The sequence below is a fragment of the Furipterus horrens genome, unplaced genomic scaffold (assembly GCF_987537825.1).
Source record: "Furipterus horrens unplaced genomic scaffold, mFurHor1.1.pri manual_scaffold_2, whole genome shotgun sequence".
In the NCBI taxonomy this organism is placed as follows: Eukaryota; Metazoa; Chordata; class Mammalia; order Chiroptera; family Furipteridae; genus Furipterus; species Furipterus horrens.
The window spans coordinates 3,500,554-3,520,288 of record NW_028327172.1 but is presented as its reverse complement, the minus strand read 5'-3'; the positions used below and the strand labels follow the sequence as shown (position 1 = coordinate 3,520,288).

Here is a 19,735-nt window from a genome sequence, read left to right as displayed (position 1 = left end):
CCCAGGGCTCACCCAGCCCCGCCCCCTCTGGGTTGTCCCTGTCGCGCTGCACGTGGGTGTGTGGACAGAGGCCCTGGTGGCTGCTGTTCCAGCACCGGGAGCTGGGTTCCGGCTAAGCCCTGAGCTAGGCCTCTGATTGGACCAAACACCCCACGGCACAGGGTATCACTGATGGGGAAACTGAGGCCCAAGTAGGTCACAGGACTTGCTTAAGGTCACAGAGTGCCGCTCAGACCCCAGGGCCACACAGTCAGTCTGTACCCTGAGCACCTACTATGTGCTAGGCCTTGTTCTGGGACCATTCATAGGCTACAGCCAACACCCTGGGATTAGGTTTAAGAAAAAAAAAAGGACCTCCTTCCAAGTCACCACACAGCAGGGGCAGGATTCGAACCCACAGCATGCAACTCTGGGCTCTGCACTGCTGGAGGGGCGTGGGCGCGTCCGCTCGCTGGGGTGATGGCTGCTCCGTGCAGTGTTGAGGGCCTGGCTTCCTCCCTAATGATGGCTGCTGTCACCGTGCTGGGCATGGGTGTGCCCATGCTCCAGGGGGAACTGAGGCACAGGTGGGCTGAACGGCCGGTCCCAGACACCATGTGAGCAGAACTAGAACTCCAGGGCCTGGGATTTTGCTTGGGGCAACTGCACCCGCCCTGCACACCGACCACCCTGGTGTGTGAGGCCAATGGTCCTCTTTGAAGGTCCTCGAGCCCAGCACTGGCGCCCGCCACCCAGCCGTGAGCTACGAGGGGCTGATGCCAGGTGAGACGGTCACAGCTCAGCTGTGGTTGCCAGAAAGCATTAAGCTCCCCGATGACCCCAAAGTGAAGACACACTTGGATGGAAACCAGCAAAAGCCCCGACACTCCCACAACCCTGCAGACTGAGGGTGGCCTCGTGTGTTGGGCTCGGCTGTCCCTGTGCCCTAGCATGTTTTCCATTTAGCGACACATGTTTACTGAGTGCTTAGGAATGGGTGAAGGCCCGGGAGAGTCAAGATGGGTCATGATGCCCGACATGCTTAGAGCTGGGCCCGAACGTGAACTTGGGTCTCGCTGCCCAGTGTCCTGGCTCTGCCACATAGTAACTGCGTGACTTTAGCCGAGTTACTTAACCTTTCCGTGCCTCAGTTCCCCGTGCTAGCAGTGCCTTCCTCATACAGCCATGGCTCTGGGGGTTCAATGAGGTGACGTGGGGGAGAGCGCTCTCACTGGGCCTGGCACACAGCAGGTGCCTTCTAAATGTTCAGTTACAATGCCAGTTGTTAGAAAACTGTGTGTTCCTCATCCAGGGCCCTGGACTGTGTGTGTGTGTGTGGTATCTGTTCTCGTGGGGGTGTGTGTTTGGGGGAGACATTAGGGAGCATCTTTATTTCACCACTTTTCCCTCTTAGTGGTAAAATAAACAACTTAGAAAATTTCTGAAGATGCAGAAAACTATGAAGAGAAACTACAATTATCCATAATTTCACCGCTCAGTGATAACCAGCATTCGCGTTATCATTTCTTTCCAGTTTCAGAGTCTTCCATTGACTTGTAATATTCTTAATCGTTACAAACCTTAATTTTTACTTTTTGGAAATAGTTTTTTAAACATTGCTCCAAATCACGTCATCTATAATTTTCAATCTGCTTTCTCTTACTCCTGTGTATGACCAGCATGTTCTCATGTCACTAACATGTTTTCATCGGCCGTGAAATAGAACATACGTGAAGCATTCACATGACCCCCAGTTTGATGAGGAAAGACCTGGAGAATCACCCCCAGGTCGAGGGACAGAACTTGTTGGGGTCACCCGGGCCCTGCGCTTGTTCTCTCCCACCGCCGTGGCGCTGCCCCCATCAGCACCGTCCCCACTGCACTCCATCCCACCCGGTTCCAACCGGCGTGGTCCCCATTGGATCCCTGACACAGCCCGGCGCTGGGCGCACAGTAGGAGCACATGAGTGTGCTGGGTGCCCAGCCGCGCTGCCGCGGGCTACTGTTTCATGAGCCCTCCGCCGCTGGCACGTGGGGAGGCCGCTGTCCTGACTTCCGTCTCGGTGCACTCGTCCTGCTGTTCTGGAACTTTGTGTCCATGTGGTCCTACTTCATGTGCTCCTCACTGTCTGCCTTCTTCCAGCCTAATGACTATGAGATGGACCCCCATGCTGCTGCTGTTCTTCTTTTTTAAAAAAAACTTTTAGAAAAGATTTTATTTATTTTTAGAGAGAGGGGAAAAGGAGGGAGAAAGAGAGGGAGAGAATCATCCATGTGTGGTGGCCTCTCCTGTGTACCCTACTGGGGACCTGGCCCGCAACCCAGGCCTGTGCCCTGACTGGTGATCAGACTGGCAACCTGTCTGGTTCATAGGCCGGCGCGCAATCCACGGAGCCACCCCAGCCAGGGCTATACTTTTTTTTATTGCTGCATCGTTTCCATTACGAAGATCCCCCCACTTTTTATCCATTCTGCCACTGACGGACGTTTGGGTTGTTTGCAGCTTGTGGCTCTCACAGCCCATGGCTGCCGGGACACCCTTGTCTGTGTTACCCAGGTGGCCCCTGTGCAGGGCGTGGGTCACCCAGTCCCAGGGCCGGTGCCCACCCAGCGTCAGCCGGTCCTGGTCATTTTCCAAAGGGGTTGCACGTTCTGGCTCCAGCACAGGCTGCCGGGCTGCGGGGCGCCCTGTGCTGTTGCTGACACCCCGCCCCCGTGTCCCCCCGCAGGCCAGGAGCGGGTCGTGATTGCCGACGACCTCCCGCACCCCTTCGGCCTGACGCAGTACAGCGATTACATCTACTGGACGGACTGGAACCTGCACAGCATCGAGCGGGCCGACAAGACCAGCGGCCGGAACCGCACCCTCATCCAGGGCCACCTCGACTTCGTCATGGACATCCTGGTCTTCCACTCCTCCCGCCAGGACGGCCTCAACGACTGCGTGCACAGCAACGGGCAGTGTGGGCAGCTGTGCCTGGCGGTCCCCGGCGGCCGCCGCTGCAGCTGCGCCTCCCACTACACCCTGGACCCCAGCAGCCGCAACTGCAGCCGTAAGGGCCTCGCTCTGCCCCGCGGGCTTGGGCTGGGCGGGGGACCTGTCGCTTCCTCCAGACTCAGCTGGCACGTTCCATGGGGGCCTCTCGGGCTGTGGAAACCAGTCACTGGGGGAGAGCACTCACTCAGAGTACTTTCTGTGACTCATTTACTTAGTATTATTAGTTTAAGTATTTATTTACTTTTAGAGAGAGGGGAGGGAGAAAGAGAGGGAGAGAAACATCACTACATAAGAGATACATTGATCTTTTGCCTCTCATGCACCCCCAGCTGGGGACCTGGCCCACAACCCAGGCAGGTGCCCTGACTGGGAATTGAACCGGCGACCTTTCAGTCTGCAGGCTAGTGCTCCAGTGCCCAGTCCACTGAGTCACACTAGCCAGGGCTGTGGCGCTCATTTAATCCTCAAGCCTGCGGGATAGGAGATATCAGCATCCCCGTCTCACAGAGACGCGCCGTAACCCATGCAATGTCACACAGCTGCGAAGGTTTGAACCAGGTTTGAACCCACGCAGGGTGGCTCCAGAGTCCCTGCTCTCGACCCCTCGCCCGTGGCCTCACGTGCAGTCACACTGAGCCCTCACACGGACCCTCTGAGTTAGGTCGGCCTTTCCACAAGTTCCCGTCTCAGTAATCAGAGCGAGGTTCAGGGAGCCCCAAGCGCGGCTTCCCCATGGGCCACAGGCAGAGCAGGGGCGTCCCGTTGGCAGCCTTTCCTCCTGGGACGTCGGCAGCCCCTGCGCAGCACGTGGCAATTTATAAATCTCAGTGCCCCCCGGGGCCTTGTCGGTGGCTCCCACAGCCCTAGACGTTGGGAGGGCTGGTCTTCCTCATCCTGGTCGGATTGATGAGGGCCTGAGGCCTCGAGGAGTTGAGGGCTTGTTTGGGGCCCTGAGCGGGTGCACGATGGGCCTGGGGCCAAAGCCTAGGACTCCCCCCTCTTGGGCTCCCTTTGGTCTCGTCCCTTTCCCCTGGGGGACATAACCTTGAAGGACCAAGCAGAGGTGCAGGTGACCCCACCCAGCGGGACGCCTGTGTCTGGGTCCCCGCCCCTGTGGCCGGCAGACCCGGGGCGATGCCTGTATCTCTCTGACGGACTGCCAATGGTGGTCTCCTCCACGTTCTGAGAGACGCAGCTTCTGCATCCAGGCAGCTTTGCTCACTGACACCCCCGAGGAGCCTCCCCTCCTGGTGTCCCTGTTCACTCCATGGGGTCCTCAGCAGTCCCCTTGAGCATATGGAGACACAGGGCAAGTTGTCCGTCGTCCGAGCATGACGGTCACTTGCAGTGGGAGTTTGGTGCTCACTGCCTCCCTTCCATCTCAGTTCTTGACGACTTAACAGTGAATGGCTGGCTGTTTTTTAAAATATTTTATTTATTTTTAGAGAGAGGGGAAGGGAGGGAGCAAGAGCGGGAGAGAAACATCCGTGTGTGGTTGCCTCTCATACGCCCCCAGCTGGGGACCTGACTCACAACCCAGGCACGTGCCCTGACTGGGAATCGAACCGGTGACCTTTTGATTTGCAGGCTGGCACTGAATCCACTGAGCCACACCAGCCAGGGCTGGATATCTATTTTTAAAATAACATGTACTCATGAAAGGTTGCACCTGGGACACATGTAACATGGAGAGTAGGATTCCCCATGGCCCACCCCCAGGAAATACCGTAGGTTTCTGTCCTTCCGGCCTTCTTCCCGTGGGCCCCGGGGCAGGGTGCGTATACAGATCGCCCGCCGTGAGAAAGTGCGGTGCCGTCCTCCCTGCAGCCCCCCCTCCGGCTCCCAGACGCTGACGTGCCGCTCCCCCGTCTGTTTGCCCCACCCCAGCGCCCAGCACCTTCTTGCTGTTCAGCCAGAAGGGCGCCGTCAGCCGGATGATCCCCGATGACCAGCACAGCCCGGACCTCATCCTGCCCCTGCATGGGCTGAGGAATGTCAAGGCCATTGACTACGACCCTCTGGACAAGTTCATCTACTGGGTGGACGGGCGTCAGAACATCAAGCGAGCCAGAGACGATGGGACCCAGGTGGGTGTCCCTGTCGGTAGGCTCCAGGCTCCGCCCACGTTTCTTAGCAGAGGCGGTGCCCACAGAGCACGGTTTAGGGTGAGCGGTGGTTTGGGCACTGATTCTGTCGTTTCCGGGTGTCATCCTGAGCGGCGTTGAAACCCTTAGACTGATTATGGGTAGGAACTGGGTTTTGTGTGATAGTTTTTGAGGTCGTTGGGGGTAGGAGGGGTGGGGGTGGAATAGTGTCAAACCCCATGGGATTTTTTTTCTTTCCACAGTGGTTTTGTGCAGAGTAGTTGGTATTGCTTATTCTGATTTGCTTTTATTTCAAAGGAATTGTATAGTCAGTTCTGCTATAATGCAGTGTGTACGTCCCAAAAATCTCCACGCTTTGCAAAATCACACAGCGCAGACCACAGGGCTCGTGGGGAAAAGCAGGCTGGGGCACAGTCCCCGAAACTCTATCACTGACAGGCTACAAGGAAGATGGGGACCTAATGCAGGAGCTCCGTCGCACGTGTTCAGTGGCTCAGGACAAAATGTCCCAATGGAGATGGTGCTTTCCTTGAGGGGACCTGAACTTGGCTGAGGACTTGGGTGGCGGTTGCTGCCTGTGGGCTCTTGTGAAAGGGCGGAGCGGATGTGGGGGCTCACAGGCAGACGGGGGGGGGGTGTGTGTGTGTGTGTGTGTGTGTGTGTGTGTGTGTGTGTGTGTGTGTGTGTGTGTGTGTGTGTGTGTGTGTGTGTGTGTGTGTGTGTGTGTGTGTGTGTGTGTGTGTGTGTGTGTGTGTGTGTGTGTGTGTGTTCACAGGCAGACGGTGTGTGTGTGTGTGTGTGTGTGTGTGTTCGTTCACAGGCAGACGGGTGTGTGTGTGTGTGAGTGTGTGTGTGTGTGTGTGTGTGTTCGTTCACAGGCAGACGGGGTGTGTGTGTGTGTGAGTGTGTTCCTGCTCGGCTCCCCGCTGGGGGCCTTCACCTGGAACGTCTCCCAGGTGAAGTTGCACGTGAGCAAATGCAAAATCCATGTTCTGTGCAGAGGGTCCCCGGTATGTCACTGCATAGGAACACTTTTTTGAGTTTTCAAAATGTACTTTCTCGCAGGAGTGACTGCTTTCCATTTCTGGTGTTAGGCTTGTGGCCTCTCCCAGGACAGATGTTCTCCCTGCAGTCTCAGGACTCACCCAGTGCCCCCGCGTGACAGGGAACTGTGACCACCATTCCATCAGTGCTCTTGGTTCATCCTGGAGGCCTCCAAAGGCTCCTTGTGCTGAAGCCATGGACCCAGAGGCTTCTTTCTCAGTCCAGTGGTCCATGGGGGGCCATGTCATCATGCTGAGCTCCTGGTGCCACCAGAGCGGCGGTGGAGAGAAATGCTTGTTGGTGGACAATTCCAGATGGTTTTCGAGTCTGTAAAGCATATTTTGCTGTTTTCTCCCCTGAACTGGTTCCTGGTTCCTGTCGTGGTGTGAATGGGCTGGGGTCACCCTGCGAGGTGTGTGCCATCATCTGGCAGGGTGCAGAGCCCGGGGCAACGGAGTTCTTTCATCCTGCTCAGTGTAGGCGACAGGCCCTGGGAGTCCTTTGAGAATGGGAGGTGATAATTGATGGACTCTGGCGTCCCTGCTGGGAAAGCTACAGGGTGCAAATTGCCTTAAAGCCTGGCGCAGACACTCTTTTATGGTATCTGGGCCAGAGTGGGGAAGGCTTTGAAGAAAAAAGCCCTTTTCAGAACAGCTTCTTGGTGTTCACTTAATTTGGGAACGTGGTTCCCTCCTGGTCTCTTGCTAAGCCCCACCTCCAGGGGCTCTGGCTTTGATTTTGTTTTTTTTGGGGGGTGCTCCCTGCCCAGCCCCCAAGGATGATGTTTTAAATGATTATCTGCTTGGTTAAGTTTTCTTTCCCATTTATTTTAAATCTTGTATTGTGACATATGTACGTAAGGTGACCCACTTTAATCGTTTTTAAGCGTGGCGTTCCGTGACGTTTAGCACGTTCACGTTGCTGGGTCGGCATGAGCTCCTTCGTCTCCAGGACTGTTCATGCTCCCAAACTGACGCTCTGCCCCCAGGAAGCACGTAATTTCCCACCCCCCGCCCCTGGCACCTGCCGTCCTACTTTCTCTGTCCCTGAATGTGACTGTTCTAAGTACTTCACGTAAGTGGGATAAAACCATGTGTCTTTTTCGTGGCTGGCTTATTTCCCTGGGCATAGTGTCCTCAGGGTTTCTCTGTGCCGCAGAAGGTGTCGGAATTTCCCTCCTCTTTGAGTCTGAGTCCTACTCCACTGTGTGGGTGGGCCACGCGTGGCCTCTCCATTCATCTGTCAGTGGGCACCGGGATTGCTTCCGCTGGTGGGAGGACGGTGCTGCCAGGGACACTGTGACGCGTCAGCAGCGCTTTGTACTGGTGAGGAGGGGCTTTTGGACTGGGCGCTGAATAAAGTTCCAGTTAGAAATGTTGCGTTAGCCTAAGTATTGTTATTGCATTGAGGTTCAGGTTTTATAAAACTGGCCAGCCACTGAAGTTTGTCTCCCAGGGCGGGGCGTGGGCAGCCTTTGTTTCACCTGCGCGGTGCTTGGCTGGCTGCTCTGATGACTGGTGTCCCCGCATCCCATGTGCAGCCTGGCTCCCACAGCACTGTCGTCTGGCCTCACCTGGCCCTGGGTCCTCACTGGGCCTCACCTGGCCTCACCTGGCCCTGGGTCCTCACCTGGCCTCACCTAGCCCTGGGTCCTCACCTGGCTGGCCCTGGGTCCTCATCTGGCCTCACCTGGCCCTGGGTCCTCACCTGGCTGGCCCTGGGTCCTCACCTGGCCTCACCTGGCCTCACCTGGCCCTGGGTCCTCACCTGGCCCTGGGTCCTCACCTGGCCTCACCTGGCCTCACCTGGCCCTGAGTCCTCACCTGGCCCTGGGTCCTCACCTGGCCTCACCTGGCCTCACCTGGCCCTGGGTCCTCACCTGGCTGGCCCTGGGTCCTCACCTGGCCTCACATGGCCTCACCTGGCCCTGAGTCCTCACCTGGCCCTGGGTCCTCACCTGGCCTCACCTGGCCTCACCTGGCCCTGGGTCCTCACCTGGCCTCACCTGGCCCTGGGTCCTCACCTGGCCTCACATGGCCTCACCTGGCCCTGAGTCCTCACCTGGCCCTGGGTCCTCACCTGGCCTCACCTGGTCCTGCACCCTCAGCAGACCTCGTGCCCCTGGCCTCTCCCTTAGAGAAGAGGTTGCGAGAGGTTAACCTCTCTTCTGTACACTTTGTTCTGGCCCCCTAAACTTAAAAAGCAGCAAGATTTGAGGGTCTTAATCCAAAACACGAGTCTAAGGAAATGAGAAAGGAGGGAGGAGATGTCCTGAGAAGGGGCCTGTGATCCTCGGTTGACCGCTCCGCCGTGAGGCTGTTGCTCCGCACGTGCAGGAGCAGGAGCAGGGAGGAGGACGGTGGCCGGTCTGGGCGGGCTGGGGTCCGAAGGGATGGCCGTGAGCAACCCCCCCGACCCGCCCCCACCGGCGCTGCTGCAGGCGTCAGTTCCACTCTCCAGCGTGCACGTGGGTGAGAGCCGATTCGATGGGGCCGGAGTTCTGACTCCCGGCCTGGACGCAGTCCCGGGGCCTCAGCCCTCCCGGCCCCGCCCTCAGTCTGCGCTCCTGTCTCTGTTTCACAGCCCTTCATTCTGACCTCCCTGAGCCAAAACCAGAACCCAGACAGGCAGCCCCACGACCTCAGCATCGACATCTACAGCCGGACGCTGTTCTGGACGTGTGAGGCCACCAACACCATCAACGTCCACAGGCTCAATGGGGACGCCATGGGCGTGGTGCTCCGCGGGGACCGAGACAAGCCGAGGGCCATCGTTGTCAACGCCGAGCGAGGGTGAGAGGCACACAGGGCAGGCGGACGCCGTGAAGTGGGGGGCTGTACCCTGCTGGGGAGGGCCAGAGACCCTTGGGTGAGCATTAGCCTCTCAGGTTGGGAGTGGTTTCCTACCCCTGACATTCTGATGGGTCAGGAGGTCCCCAGGGTCCCCGCCACAGCAGCCAGAGCAGGACGAGGAAACACTGCCTCATTCATGGTCACAGCAAAAAAGCAGGGATGCCCAGGGAGGGCCTTAACAGGATGCAAGTGTGGGGAGGGCACAGGTTTTTCTGAGAGACACAGGAAGGATGTGAGTTTGGTACCATCCCCATCAAACTGGACCCTACATAAAAATCCCTTCCATTAGCATTGCAGGTGGGGGGTGGTTATTCACTCGCATAGGCCCCACCACGGGGAGCTCACTACCTCACCAGCCGGCTGTGCCCGAGTGCAGCTCCAGCTCCTGAGAGCTTTTCCCCCCATGAAGGTCCCTGATGCTCCCACCTGTTGGCCTTCGGGTTCTCTAATGGGTGGGGAAGGCACCAGGGACATGTTGATAGACGTCGAGGGCATGAGCGGGAGGGGGAGGGGGACCTAAATCCACATGACAGGAAGCTCAGAAATAAAGCCGAGAGCCGAAAAGTTTGAGGGCAGGAGGCGGGAGCACAGTGACTGTCTAAGTTCCCGCAGGGCTGTCGTGCAAGGTGGGACTCAGACTTGCTGGAGCCCGTCCCGGGGATGGCTGGAGCGGGCACAGGGCCTGGGGCCAGGCAGACCCCAGCTGGAACCCTGACTCCGCCGCTTCACCGCCTGTGCGACCGCGGGCGGGCGATGTAACCTCTGGGAGATTCAGTTTTCTGGTCCGAGAAAGCGAAGATACCAGCAGTCTGGCCCCCGCAGCGCACGGGGTCTCAGCCAGCAGGAGCCCTCGTGACATTGGCGGTTCCGCGGGAACCGCATGAGCCGCCCTCGAGGCTGGCCTCCGTGCAGGCAGGGACTTCTTAGCAGCTGCTGGGGGGTCGGGGGCCGAGTACTAGTCCCTGGGGCTGTCACAACAGATGACTCCATGTGGGGGGACTTAAAACAACAGAAATTTACTGCCCCAGAAGTCCCAAGTCACACAGGGGCAGGGCCGCCCCCTCCAGATGGGCGGCAGGCGGTGGGGGTCCTTCCTGCCCCTCAGCCTCTCCGGGTCCCCTGTGTTCGTTGATTTGGGGCTGCATCCCTCCAACCTTTGCCTCCGTTTTTGCAGTGACTTTCTATTTCGCTGTGTAGCCTCTTCTCTCTTTTAAGGACAATTTTATTGGATTTAGCTCCCACCCTAACCTAGAGTGGCCTCATCTTGATCCTTAATTCCATGTGCTAAGACCCTGTTTTCAAATAAGGTCATGTCTTAAGGTTCCAGATGAACATGGATTTTGAGGGTACACCATTCAACCCAGGACAGGGTGTGACCTTTAGGCCTCGGAGGTCAGCCCCGAGAGGCCAGGCTGTGTGACTGGTAACTTTCCAAAGCCCCTCTAGACGCCTGCAGGGTCAGGGGCTGGACCGTCCGGTGCTTCGCAAGCTGGGTCCTGGCTGAGGAGATGGCAGGACACAGCACCTGTCCCTCACCTCTTGCCCTCCCGCAGGTACCTGTACTTCACCAACATGCAGGACCGAGCGGCCAAGATTGAGCGTGCAGCCCTGGACGGTACCGAGCGTGAGATCCTGTTCACCACGGGCCTCATACGTCCCGTGGCCCTCGTGGTGGACAACGCGCTGGGCAAGCTCTTCTGGGTGGACGCGGACCTGAAGCGCATTGAAAGCTGTGACCTGTCAGGTACATGCCCTGGGTGTCGCACAGCCCAGCAGTCTTATCTTCTCAGGGCCACCCGGACTTCCTTGTCATCAGTAACCGTGTGGCAGTGGCCGCAGCTGTCAGGGCTGGGTGTTCGCATACACCGTATGTAGTTCCACCGAGAGTTCCAAGATCCCTGCGTGGCAGAGGCCAAAAATGAGGCTCAGAGAGGTTGAGCACGTGGCCCTGGGTCCCACAGCATGGGGTGGAGCGGGAGTCTGACCTCAGCCTCTGCCTCTGGTGCCTGAGTTCACAGGTGGGCCACCTTAGACCAGGAGGCCTGTGGGCTGCAGAGGAGCGAGGGTCGGTGCTCCAAGGGCCTTTCCTTCCGTAAGATGGGCGGGAATATGGGGGGGGGGCATGTCCCTGATCCCAAGGCTGGCCCAGGTGCGAGCAGGGCTGTCTGAGCCCCCCGGCTCCCTGGCAGCCCCCCATTCTCCCGAGCCCAGCGTGGGCTAAGCTCTCGGGGTGAGCTGCACTCAGGGCCCTTGTCCCGCGCGCAGGGGCCAACCGGCTGACCCTGGAGGACGCCAACATCGTGCAGCCCGTGGGCCTCGCCGTGCTGGGCCAGCATCTCTACTGGACCGACCGCCAGCAGCAGATGATCGAGCGCGTGGACAAGACCACGGGGGACAAGAGGACACGCGTCCAGGGCCGTGTCGCCCACCTGACAGGCATCCACGCTGTGGAGGACGTCAGCCTGGAGGAGTTCTGTATGTGGGGGGTGGGCAGCGGTGTGGGGGGCGGCTGGGGGAGGGTGGGCACATGCTCACAGCACAGCGACCCCGGACCAGCCCCCTTAGGGAAAGACAGGAGGTCGGCCCACTGTGGAGTGGTGGCACTGAGGCCCGGCTCTCTTTCTGGCAGTTGGACCGCTCTTGGCTCCCAGAGGCCACCCTCAGGTCCTCACCCCGTGCTCCCCTCCATCCCAGCAACAGATCCGAATCTCTCACTTGCTCCAGCTGGAGAGCCCACTCTGCTCGTCAAGGGCCCGTGGCTAGATTCGGCCCATCTTTACGTCTCTCTTCTGATGAACTCAAGTCAGTTGACCAGTAGCCTTAGTTACACCTGCAAAACTCTGGGCATGGCGAGCTCATCCCGTCCCCTGTGCTGGGGGTGAGGGTGGGACATCAGGGCACCATTTAGGCTCTGCCCAGGGGCTTGGGAGAGAGCGACCTCTACTCCCTGGAACTCTTGTTCCTCCACCCTCCCCGTGTAGGACTGGAAAGGGGTGTGCGTATAAGTGCCTGCCTGTGCCCTTCTTTTCCCGTTCTTCATTCATTAATACACCCGGCTGCCAGCGGGGTGAGCAGGGCCGTCGTACCCCTGTCCTTGATGCCCAGGGTCTGGCCACTTCCCAGGGGCTCGCTGTCAAGGCCCCGGGGGATGCCCCTTTGACCGGTGTCCCCCGAGCGCCCCGTCCTCCCTCTGACCAGGTGCCTGCTCCCTGGAGTCCCTCTGCCTGTGTCTGGTCACTTTCCCTTCTCCATCTAACTGCTGCCAGCTCTTTGCTGTCACATAGCTCAGCTGTCCCTGTCTTAGTGGATGAGCTTCTATCCTCGGACCCTTCGGCCGTGCCACGTTGTGGCTATCCTGCCTCCCGGGCCCTGTGCTCACTGTATTATTCCATTCGGCAGATTTTGTAATAATTCTCCTTTGCATCTGAGGAACGCAGGGCTCAGAAGGGATGTTACCTGTCCCCTGTCAATCAGCTAATAAACATGATGGGGCTCATGTTTTAGCCACGGTGCTTGTCTGTTGTAGGCAAACCGGTGACCATGTTCAATGAAATTCTGTGCAAAGTACAGACTCATGGGTCTAAATGAGGTCTTGGGCTCCCTGCTCGGAGCTGGGGTGCGACCTCTGGCACAGGGAATCTGTCACTTCTGTATTGGCTGCTGGGGGAGGGGAGCAGAGTGCTTTCTGTCATCTCCTCTCATCGGAGGCAGGTCAGGGCCCGCCCTGCCCGCCTCAGGCTCCTTCCCCTCATTCAGGTGCTGGGTGCGGTGTTAGTGGAATTGAAATATGTGAGTTGCCCGGGGGATCAGCACCCTGCTCTTTCAACTGCCGTGAGTAGTTGTGCCCTGCGGTCCCTGTCATAAAGCGCATTGACAGGTTGATGGTAAGCACAGAAATGTGTTCTCCCGTGTGCTAGGGGCCGGAAGGCCAAGATCAGTGCCCTCTGGAGGCTCTGGGAGGAGAGACTGCTCTGTCCTTTCTCCTTTCTGGAGTCTACAGGCATTCCTTGTGGCCACATCTCTCTAGTCTCGACTGCTGTCACCACATGGCCTTCTTCCCTGTGTGTCTGTGTCTTCCCCCCTCTGTCGTCTTACCATTAGATTTAGGCCCACCAGAGAATGCAGAATGACCTCATCTCCAGATTCTTAACTTGGTTACACCTGCAAAGGTCCTTTCCAAATAAGGTTGGACTCACTGATTCCTGGAATTCGGATATGGAAATATCTTTGTGGGGGCCACCACTCAGCCCACTGCGCCATGACAGACAGACAGCTGGGCAGTGTAGAGTGATGGCTGTGGGCACTGGGAGCTGGTGAAGGCCTGCTGGTCTGTGATCTTGGGCAAGTTTGGTAACTGCCTCCGGCTTCCGTTTCCTCAACTACCAAACACTAGACACAGACTTATGGGGGCTGCCCTGGGAATTAAGTGGGAGGGTCTGGAGGAGCCTGGTCAATAGGAATGGCAGTTCTTGTGAGTTCTCACCTGGCACTCATGCCTTCCACCCTCTGGACTGCTGTCCTGAGGTGGGAGGAAGAGCATGACTCCCTCCCTCTTTTTGTCTCTGCAGCGGCCCACCCGTGCGCCCGGGACAACGGCGGCTGCTCCCACATCTGCATTGCCAAGGGTGATGGGACACCGCGGTGCTCATGCCCCGTCCACCTCGTGCTCCTGCAGAACCTGCTGACCTGTGGCGGTAGATGTGACCTCAGTACTTTCTGTGGGAAGCTAGACAGGGACCTGATTCTGTGCCCACTGGTTGCTGCCCTGCATCCTTTGAAAGTCATAGTCCCTCTGGAATTCTGTCTCTTTGTCATCCTTTCTGTCCTAATATATGCATTCAGGGCTATCAGTTTGCCTCATAGCACTGCTTTTGCTGCATCCACACATTTTCATAATTTGATTTTCATTTTCAGTTCAAATATTTTAAAATTTCTTCTGTGGTGGAGGCTGTTAAGTTGAAGAGGCAGAGAAATATGGCCCAAAAGAGGGAACAGATTAAGGTTCCATTGGGAGAACTAAGTGATGGGGAGATAGCCAACCTAATGGACACAGAGTTCAAAACACTGGTGATAAAGATGCTCACAGACTTGACAGACATGCTTAAGTACGGCAAATGCATAAGGGAAGAAGTGAAGCTATACTAAATGAAACAAAGGGAAATCCGCACAAAGCCAATGGTGAAGGGAAAGAAACCGGGATTCAAATCAGGGATTTGGAACATAAGGAAGAAATAAACAGTCAACCAGTACAGAATGAGGAAATAAGAATTGAAAAAAATGAGGAGAGGCATAGAAACCTCTGGGACAACTTTAAACGTGCCAACATCCGAATCACAGCAGTGCCAGAAGGCGAAGAGGAAGAGCAAGGAATTGAAAGCTTATGTGAAAAAATAATGAAGGAAAACTTCCCAAATTTGGTGAAGGAAATAGACATACAAGTCCAGGAAGCACAGAGAGTCCCAAAGAAGCTAGACCCAAAGAGGACCACACCAAGACACATCATCATTAAAATGCCAAAGGTTCAAGATAAGGAGAGAATCTTAAAAGCAGCAAGGGAAAAGCAGAGAGTTACCTACAAAGGGGTGCTTATAAGACTATCAGCTGATTTCTCAAAAGGAACTTTGCAGGCAAGAAAGGACTGGCAAGAAGTATTCAAGGTGATGAAAAGCAAGGACCTACAACCGAGATTACTCTATCCAGCAAAGCTGTCATTGAGAATGGAAGGGTGGACAAAGTGCTTCCCAGACAAGGTAAAGCTAGAGGAGTTAATCATTACCAAGCCATGTTATATGAAATGTTAAAGGACTTATTTAAGAAAAAGAAGATGAAAACTATGAACATTAAAATGACAACAGACTCACAACTATCAACAACTGAATCTAAAAAATAAAAACAAAATCCAACTAAGCAAACCAGAACAGGAACAGAATCATAGGTATGGGGATCATTTGGAGGATTATCAGCTGGGAGGGGCGGAGGGGGAGAAATTGGGAAATGGTGCAGGGATTAAGAAGCATGATTGGTGGGTACAGAATAGACAGGGGGATGTTAAGAATAGTATAGGAAAGGGTGAAGCCAAACAACTTATATGCACGACCCATGGATATGAACTAGTGGGGGTGGGATTGCTAGAGGGGAGGGGCGTACTGGGCAGAGGGGAGCAAAGGGAAAAGAAATTGGGACAACTGTAACAACATAATCAATAAAATATACTTAATCCTGAAACCCCAATTCAGAAGAACCTATGCACCCCTATGTTCACAGCAGAGCTATTCACAATAGCCAAGTGCTGGAAACAGCCTAAGTGCCCATCTGTAGATGAGTGGATCAAAAAAACTGTGGTGCATTTACACAGTGGAGTACTATGCAGCAGAAAGAAAGAAGGAGCTCCTGCCATTTGCAACAACAAGGATGGAACTGGGGAGTATGATGCTTAGTGAAGTAAGCCAGGTGGTGAAAGACAAATACCATATGATCTCACCTAATACAGGAACCTAATGAGCAAAACAAACAAACAAGCAAAATAGAACCAGAGGCGTGGAAACAAGGAGCAGACTGACGGTGACCAGAGGAAAGGGGGTAGGGAGAAAAGGGGGGAAAGAAGGGGAAGGGTCTATTCAGGCAACTGTATAAATGACCCATGGACATGGACAACGGGGTGGGGAATGACTGTGGGGGAGGGGGGAGCTGGACGGGACAGGGGAGAGAAATGGGGGAAATAATGGGACAACTGTAATAGGAAAATAATGAAAAATATATATACTTAAAAAATAAAAAAATAAAATACAATTTCTCCTGTGGCTTATTCTTTGGCCCACGTGTTATTTAGAAGTGTGTGTGTAATATCTTAACAGTTGGGGATTGTCCAGGTATCTTTCTGTTACTGATTTCCCCTGTGGTCTTAGAGCAGACATTGTATGATTTCTGTCCTTTTAACTTCGTTCAGATCTGCCTCATGGCCCGGCATGTGTCTGTCTTGGTGAATGTCCATGTGAGCTTGAGAAGAATGTGTCACCTGCTGCTGTTCGGTCCCGTGGAGCCCAGCCCCCATGCATGGCCTTTGTTGGTGGCTCAGCTGCAGGCAACCAGCACTGGCTGCTTTTAGACACCCTGTGCCCCGGGCTCCTGCTGTCCCTGTCACGTCCCGGGTGGGTGGGTGGGTCCAGTGGGGACGGCCAGGCTTCTTTCTGTGTTTGCCCACATCCCCTGCCCTGCCTCACACCCCTGCCTCAGCTGGGGGAGAGCCTGGCGGTTATGCGGGAGCCACCAGGCCCCCAATGTCGAAATGTTTACATGTGTTCTTTCTATGTGACGCATACTTTTCTCTTAGGTTTAAAGGGTGTTGAGGACTGTTGTTAAACATTAAAAAGAAATTCCTGGCCTATTTCCTGGCTTCAGTTTTCACAAAGGAGAGGAGGGATGGTGATGGGAAACCTTGGAAATGGGGCAGTCCTAATGGAGTGGGTCCCCTCCCTTCTCTCTGCTTGTGCGCCCTCCTCTCTGCCTGTCTGCATCCAGCCCCATTTCCCTTCAATGAAAAAAAAAAAAAAACCCAAAGAAAATCCATGGCTTTCAGCTACTATTATTACCTCCACCTTCATCATTTTTTTTTTTTTAATTTTATTTTTAGAGGAAGGGGAAGGGAGGGAGAAAGAGGGAGAGACACATCGACTCATGAGAACATCGATGAGTTGCCTCTGGCTTGCCCCCAGCTGCCCGCAACCCAGGCACGGGCCCTGACGGGAAATCTAACCAGGGGCTCTTGGGTTTGCAGGCCCATGCTCAACCCACTGAGCCACACCAGCCAGGGCCTGCCTTCGTCTCACACTGGGGTAGGGCAGCGCACAGGAGACGCACAGGAGACGTAGCAGAGTGGGAAGCACACATGCTGATTTCACCCGCCGGGTAATGTGGTTTGTGACTGTGTTTCTGCCCTCCCCAGAGCCTCCCACGTGCTCCCCGGATCAGTTCGCCTGTGCAACTGGGGAGATCGACTGCATCCCTGGGGCCTGGCGCTGCGATGGCTTCCCTGAGTGTGATGACCAGAGCGACGAGGAAGGGTGCCCTGTGTGCTCGGCAGCCCAGTTTCCCTGCGCGAGGGGCCAGTGTGTGGACCTGAGAATGCGCTGCGACGGTGAGGTTGACTGCCAGGACCGGTCAGATGAGGCTGACTGCGATGGTGAGGCCCCGCCCCCAGTTGGCCTTACCCAGGCCCCGCCCACCAAAGGCCCCGCCCCCTGTTGACCCGACCCAGGCCCCGCCCAGCAAAAGCCCCACCCCGTTGGCCCGACCCAGGCCCCGCCCACCAAGGCCCCGCCTCCTGTTGACCCGACCCAGGCCCCGCCCAGCAAAAGCCCCATCCCGTTGGCCCGACCCAGGCCCCGCCCACCAAGGCCCCGCCTCCTGTTGGCCCTACCCAGACTCCGCCCTTCCCACTCTTTTCTGGAGCAGCGTGATTTCCCTGAAGTCGCTTGTCCTACCCTCGCAGGTCTCTGTGTGGCCCCACAGGTAGGGTTTCCGTAAAACCTTTGCCAGGAACGAAATTGCCAGGCCCCCTCCTCAGCTTGGGAGGGAAAGAAGTTACTTCTAGGCTAAACGAGGAAAACCTTGCGTCTTGCCGCCGTCCTGCCCTGCCAAGCAGCTGGGCTGGAAGGCGGACGGTGCGACTCAGCCCTGCCGTCCTGCACCCAGTCAGGGTTTTACAGGAAGCCGAGGCAAATCCAGCAGGCGGCTGGATGTTCATGGCTGACACCCTGGTCAACCCCCACCCCCCAAAAAGGGTGCTGTCTTTCTCCGTCCGACCTGTGTGTGGGATAGCACTTACTCCTGAGACGTTCCAGCAGCCCATGGAGCCAGGAGTTACAAAGAGATTGGCTTTGTCGCCCCAGGGCGCTGTGACCAGCAGGCTCTTCCTCTGGACCTTGACTGTGCCCCCTGAGAGTTTTCCTTTTCTAAGTGACCGGCTTGGTGGTTCGTGTCACATATTGTTAGCACCGCGGCCCCGTGACCGCCACTGAGTTCTTAATGGTGACTCTTCCCGCCTTCCCCCAGAGTCACTGGGCCCTGTTCTTAGATGACTCAAGTACTGTTTGGTCACTGCCTGCCACCCCGATTCATGACGAGCAGCCTGTGGGTGGAAGATGACGGCTGGGGTCTGGGGGTCTTTTCCCCAGATGTTTCTATAAAGCCACAGCCAAGTCTTTCCAGCTAAGAGACCCCTTGAGGATCCGGTGGAGGCTGTAGACCAGGGACTGGCCTGAAGGCTAAGTGCAGCCCACGGGCTGTTTTGGTAGATAACGTCTGATGGGGACACAGCCAGGTTCATTCATTTCTGTCTTGCACTAAAACAGCAGAGTTGCCCAGGTACCGATAGAGACCTGTGGTCCTCAAAGCCTGAATGCATACTGAGCCGTGCGGTACCCCTGCCCCAGCACCATGCTTGGCCCTCGTCTCCAGGACTGCAGGCACCCTGATTAAGAACCATGCCCTCACTCCCCTCACCGTGAAGGTTTCTCCTGGGGCACGTGCAGTGCTCACAGCAGGCCCTCGTGCCGGCTCTGGGCTCCACGCTCTGTTCCCAAAGCCGTCCAAATCGTCCTGAGAACAGGGACTTCTTGTCTGCAGTTCCCAGAGCAGGGCATCTGGGGCAGGGCACGTGGGAGCTTAGAGAGCAAGTAGATGCCTGGTGGCTGCGCCCCTGGGTAGCGACCTTCCTGCCTAGGCTCTGGCTCCTTCCAGGACGGCATTCGGGAGCAGGGAGGCAGCAGCGGTCATCAGGACCCAGCCTTTCTCTTTCTCCCAGCCCAGGAGGCTGTGGGCTGCACTGGTCACTGGCGTGGGGTGCCTTTGCCTTCGCAGCTGAGCTCTGCTGAGATATCACCTGTCCCTTGCTCCATCCTCGCTAGGGAGCCAAGGCTTCTCATGGGTGATGCTCTACTTGGCTCTCACCTCCTGTGACCTGGGAGAGCCTGGGGGCGGGGGCGGGGGCCTGCCCCCTGATGAGAGCCTGATCAGTACCTCAGGGGGACCCTCAGGGTGTCTTCCCTGCCAGTCCTGATGCCAGCACTGCAGAGGCCTTGGAACAGGGGTCATCAGAGGGAAGGTGAAGGCTGGATTTGCTACTCTCTGACCTGGTCCTAGAAAGGGTTTCATTTGTCCGCTCTGCACTTGGAAGCCAGACCGACCTTTGTTGCTGGGTCCTGGGTGGTGGGCAGGGAGTCACGTCTTGCGCTCCAACTTCTCTGAATGCAAGCTCCCCTCCTCTCAGCAGTCTGCCTGCCCAACCAGTTCCGGTGTGCTAGCGGCCAGTGCATCCTCATTAAGCAGCAGTGTGACTCCTTCCCTGACTGTATCGACGGCTCTGACGAGCTCATGTGTGGTGAGCAGCTTCCCGCAGTGGTGCAGGGGTCTCCCCGGTGCTGAGGTTCTGCCCCAGGGGTGTGGGGTCTAGGGGGAGGAAACATACTGGGGGCCGTGTTCAAGTTGCCTAGGAGGTTGGGAGTACTTGGCCTTGGTGGCAGGCAGGGAAGGCTTCCTGGAGGTGAGGGAAGCTGGGAGGCTGAGCTGGGAGGGGGAGGGGAGACCAGGAGCCACAGGGCATTCCAGCTGGGGGAGAGGCACCGAGGCAGGTCCCCGTGGGAGAAGGCCTGTGTAGGTGGGGCTGATTGTGCCCGGCCTGGCCTGAGTGCAGAATGCCATGCTTCTGCCCAGGAACCTCGCTCGGCAGCCTCTGTCAGGCAGCAAATCACCCTTGCCGG

The 19,735-nt window shown here is 56.7% G+C and overlaps 1 protein-coding gene across 2 annotated transcripts in view; it reads left to right on the top strand.

Moving 5' to 3' along the window:
* Positions 1–19,735, top strand: part of LRP5 (LDL receptor related protein 5) — a 95,645-nt gene that overhangs the window by 67,576 nt on the left and 8,334 nt on the right. Inside the window, exons 12-19 of one of the 2 annotated variants that reach the window (XM_090257505.1) lie at positions 2,709–3,032; positions 4,865–5,064; positions 8,710–8,918; positions 10,532–10,722; positions 11,244–11,453; positions 13,547–13,672; positions 16,921–17,112; positions 19,246–19,356. In XM_090257505.1, coding sequence (XP_090113631.1) covers positions 2,709–3,032; positions 4,865–5,064; positions 8,710–8,918; positions 10,532–10,722; positions 11,244–11,453; positions 13,547–13,672; positions 16,921–17,112; positions 19,246–19,356 — 1,563 coding nt within the window. Of the gene's footprint in view, positions 1–2,708; positions 3,033–4,864; positions 5,065–8,709; positions 8,919–10,531; positions 10,723–11,243; positions 11,454–13,546; positions 13,673–16,920; positions 17,158–19,245; positions 19,357–19,735 lie in introns of both variants that reach the window. The other variant, XM_090257498.1, reaches the window with a different exon arrangement.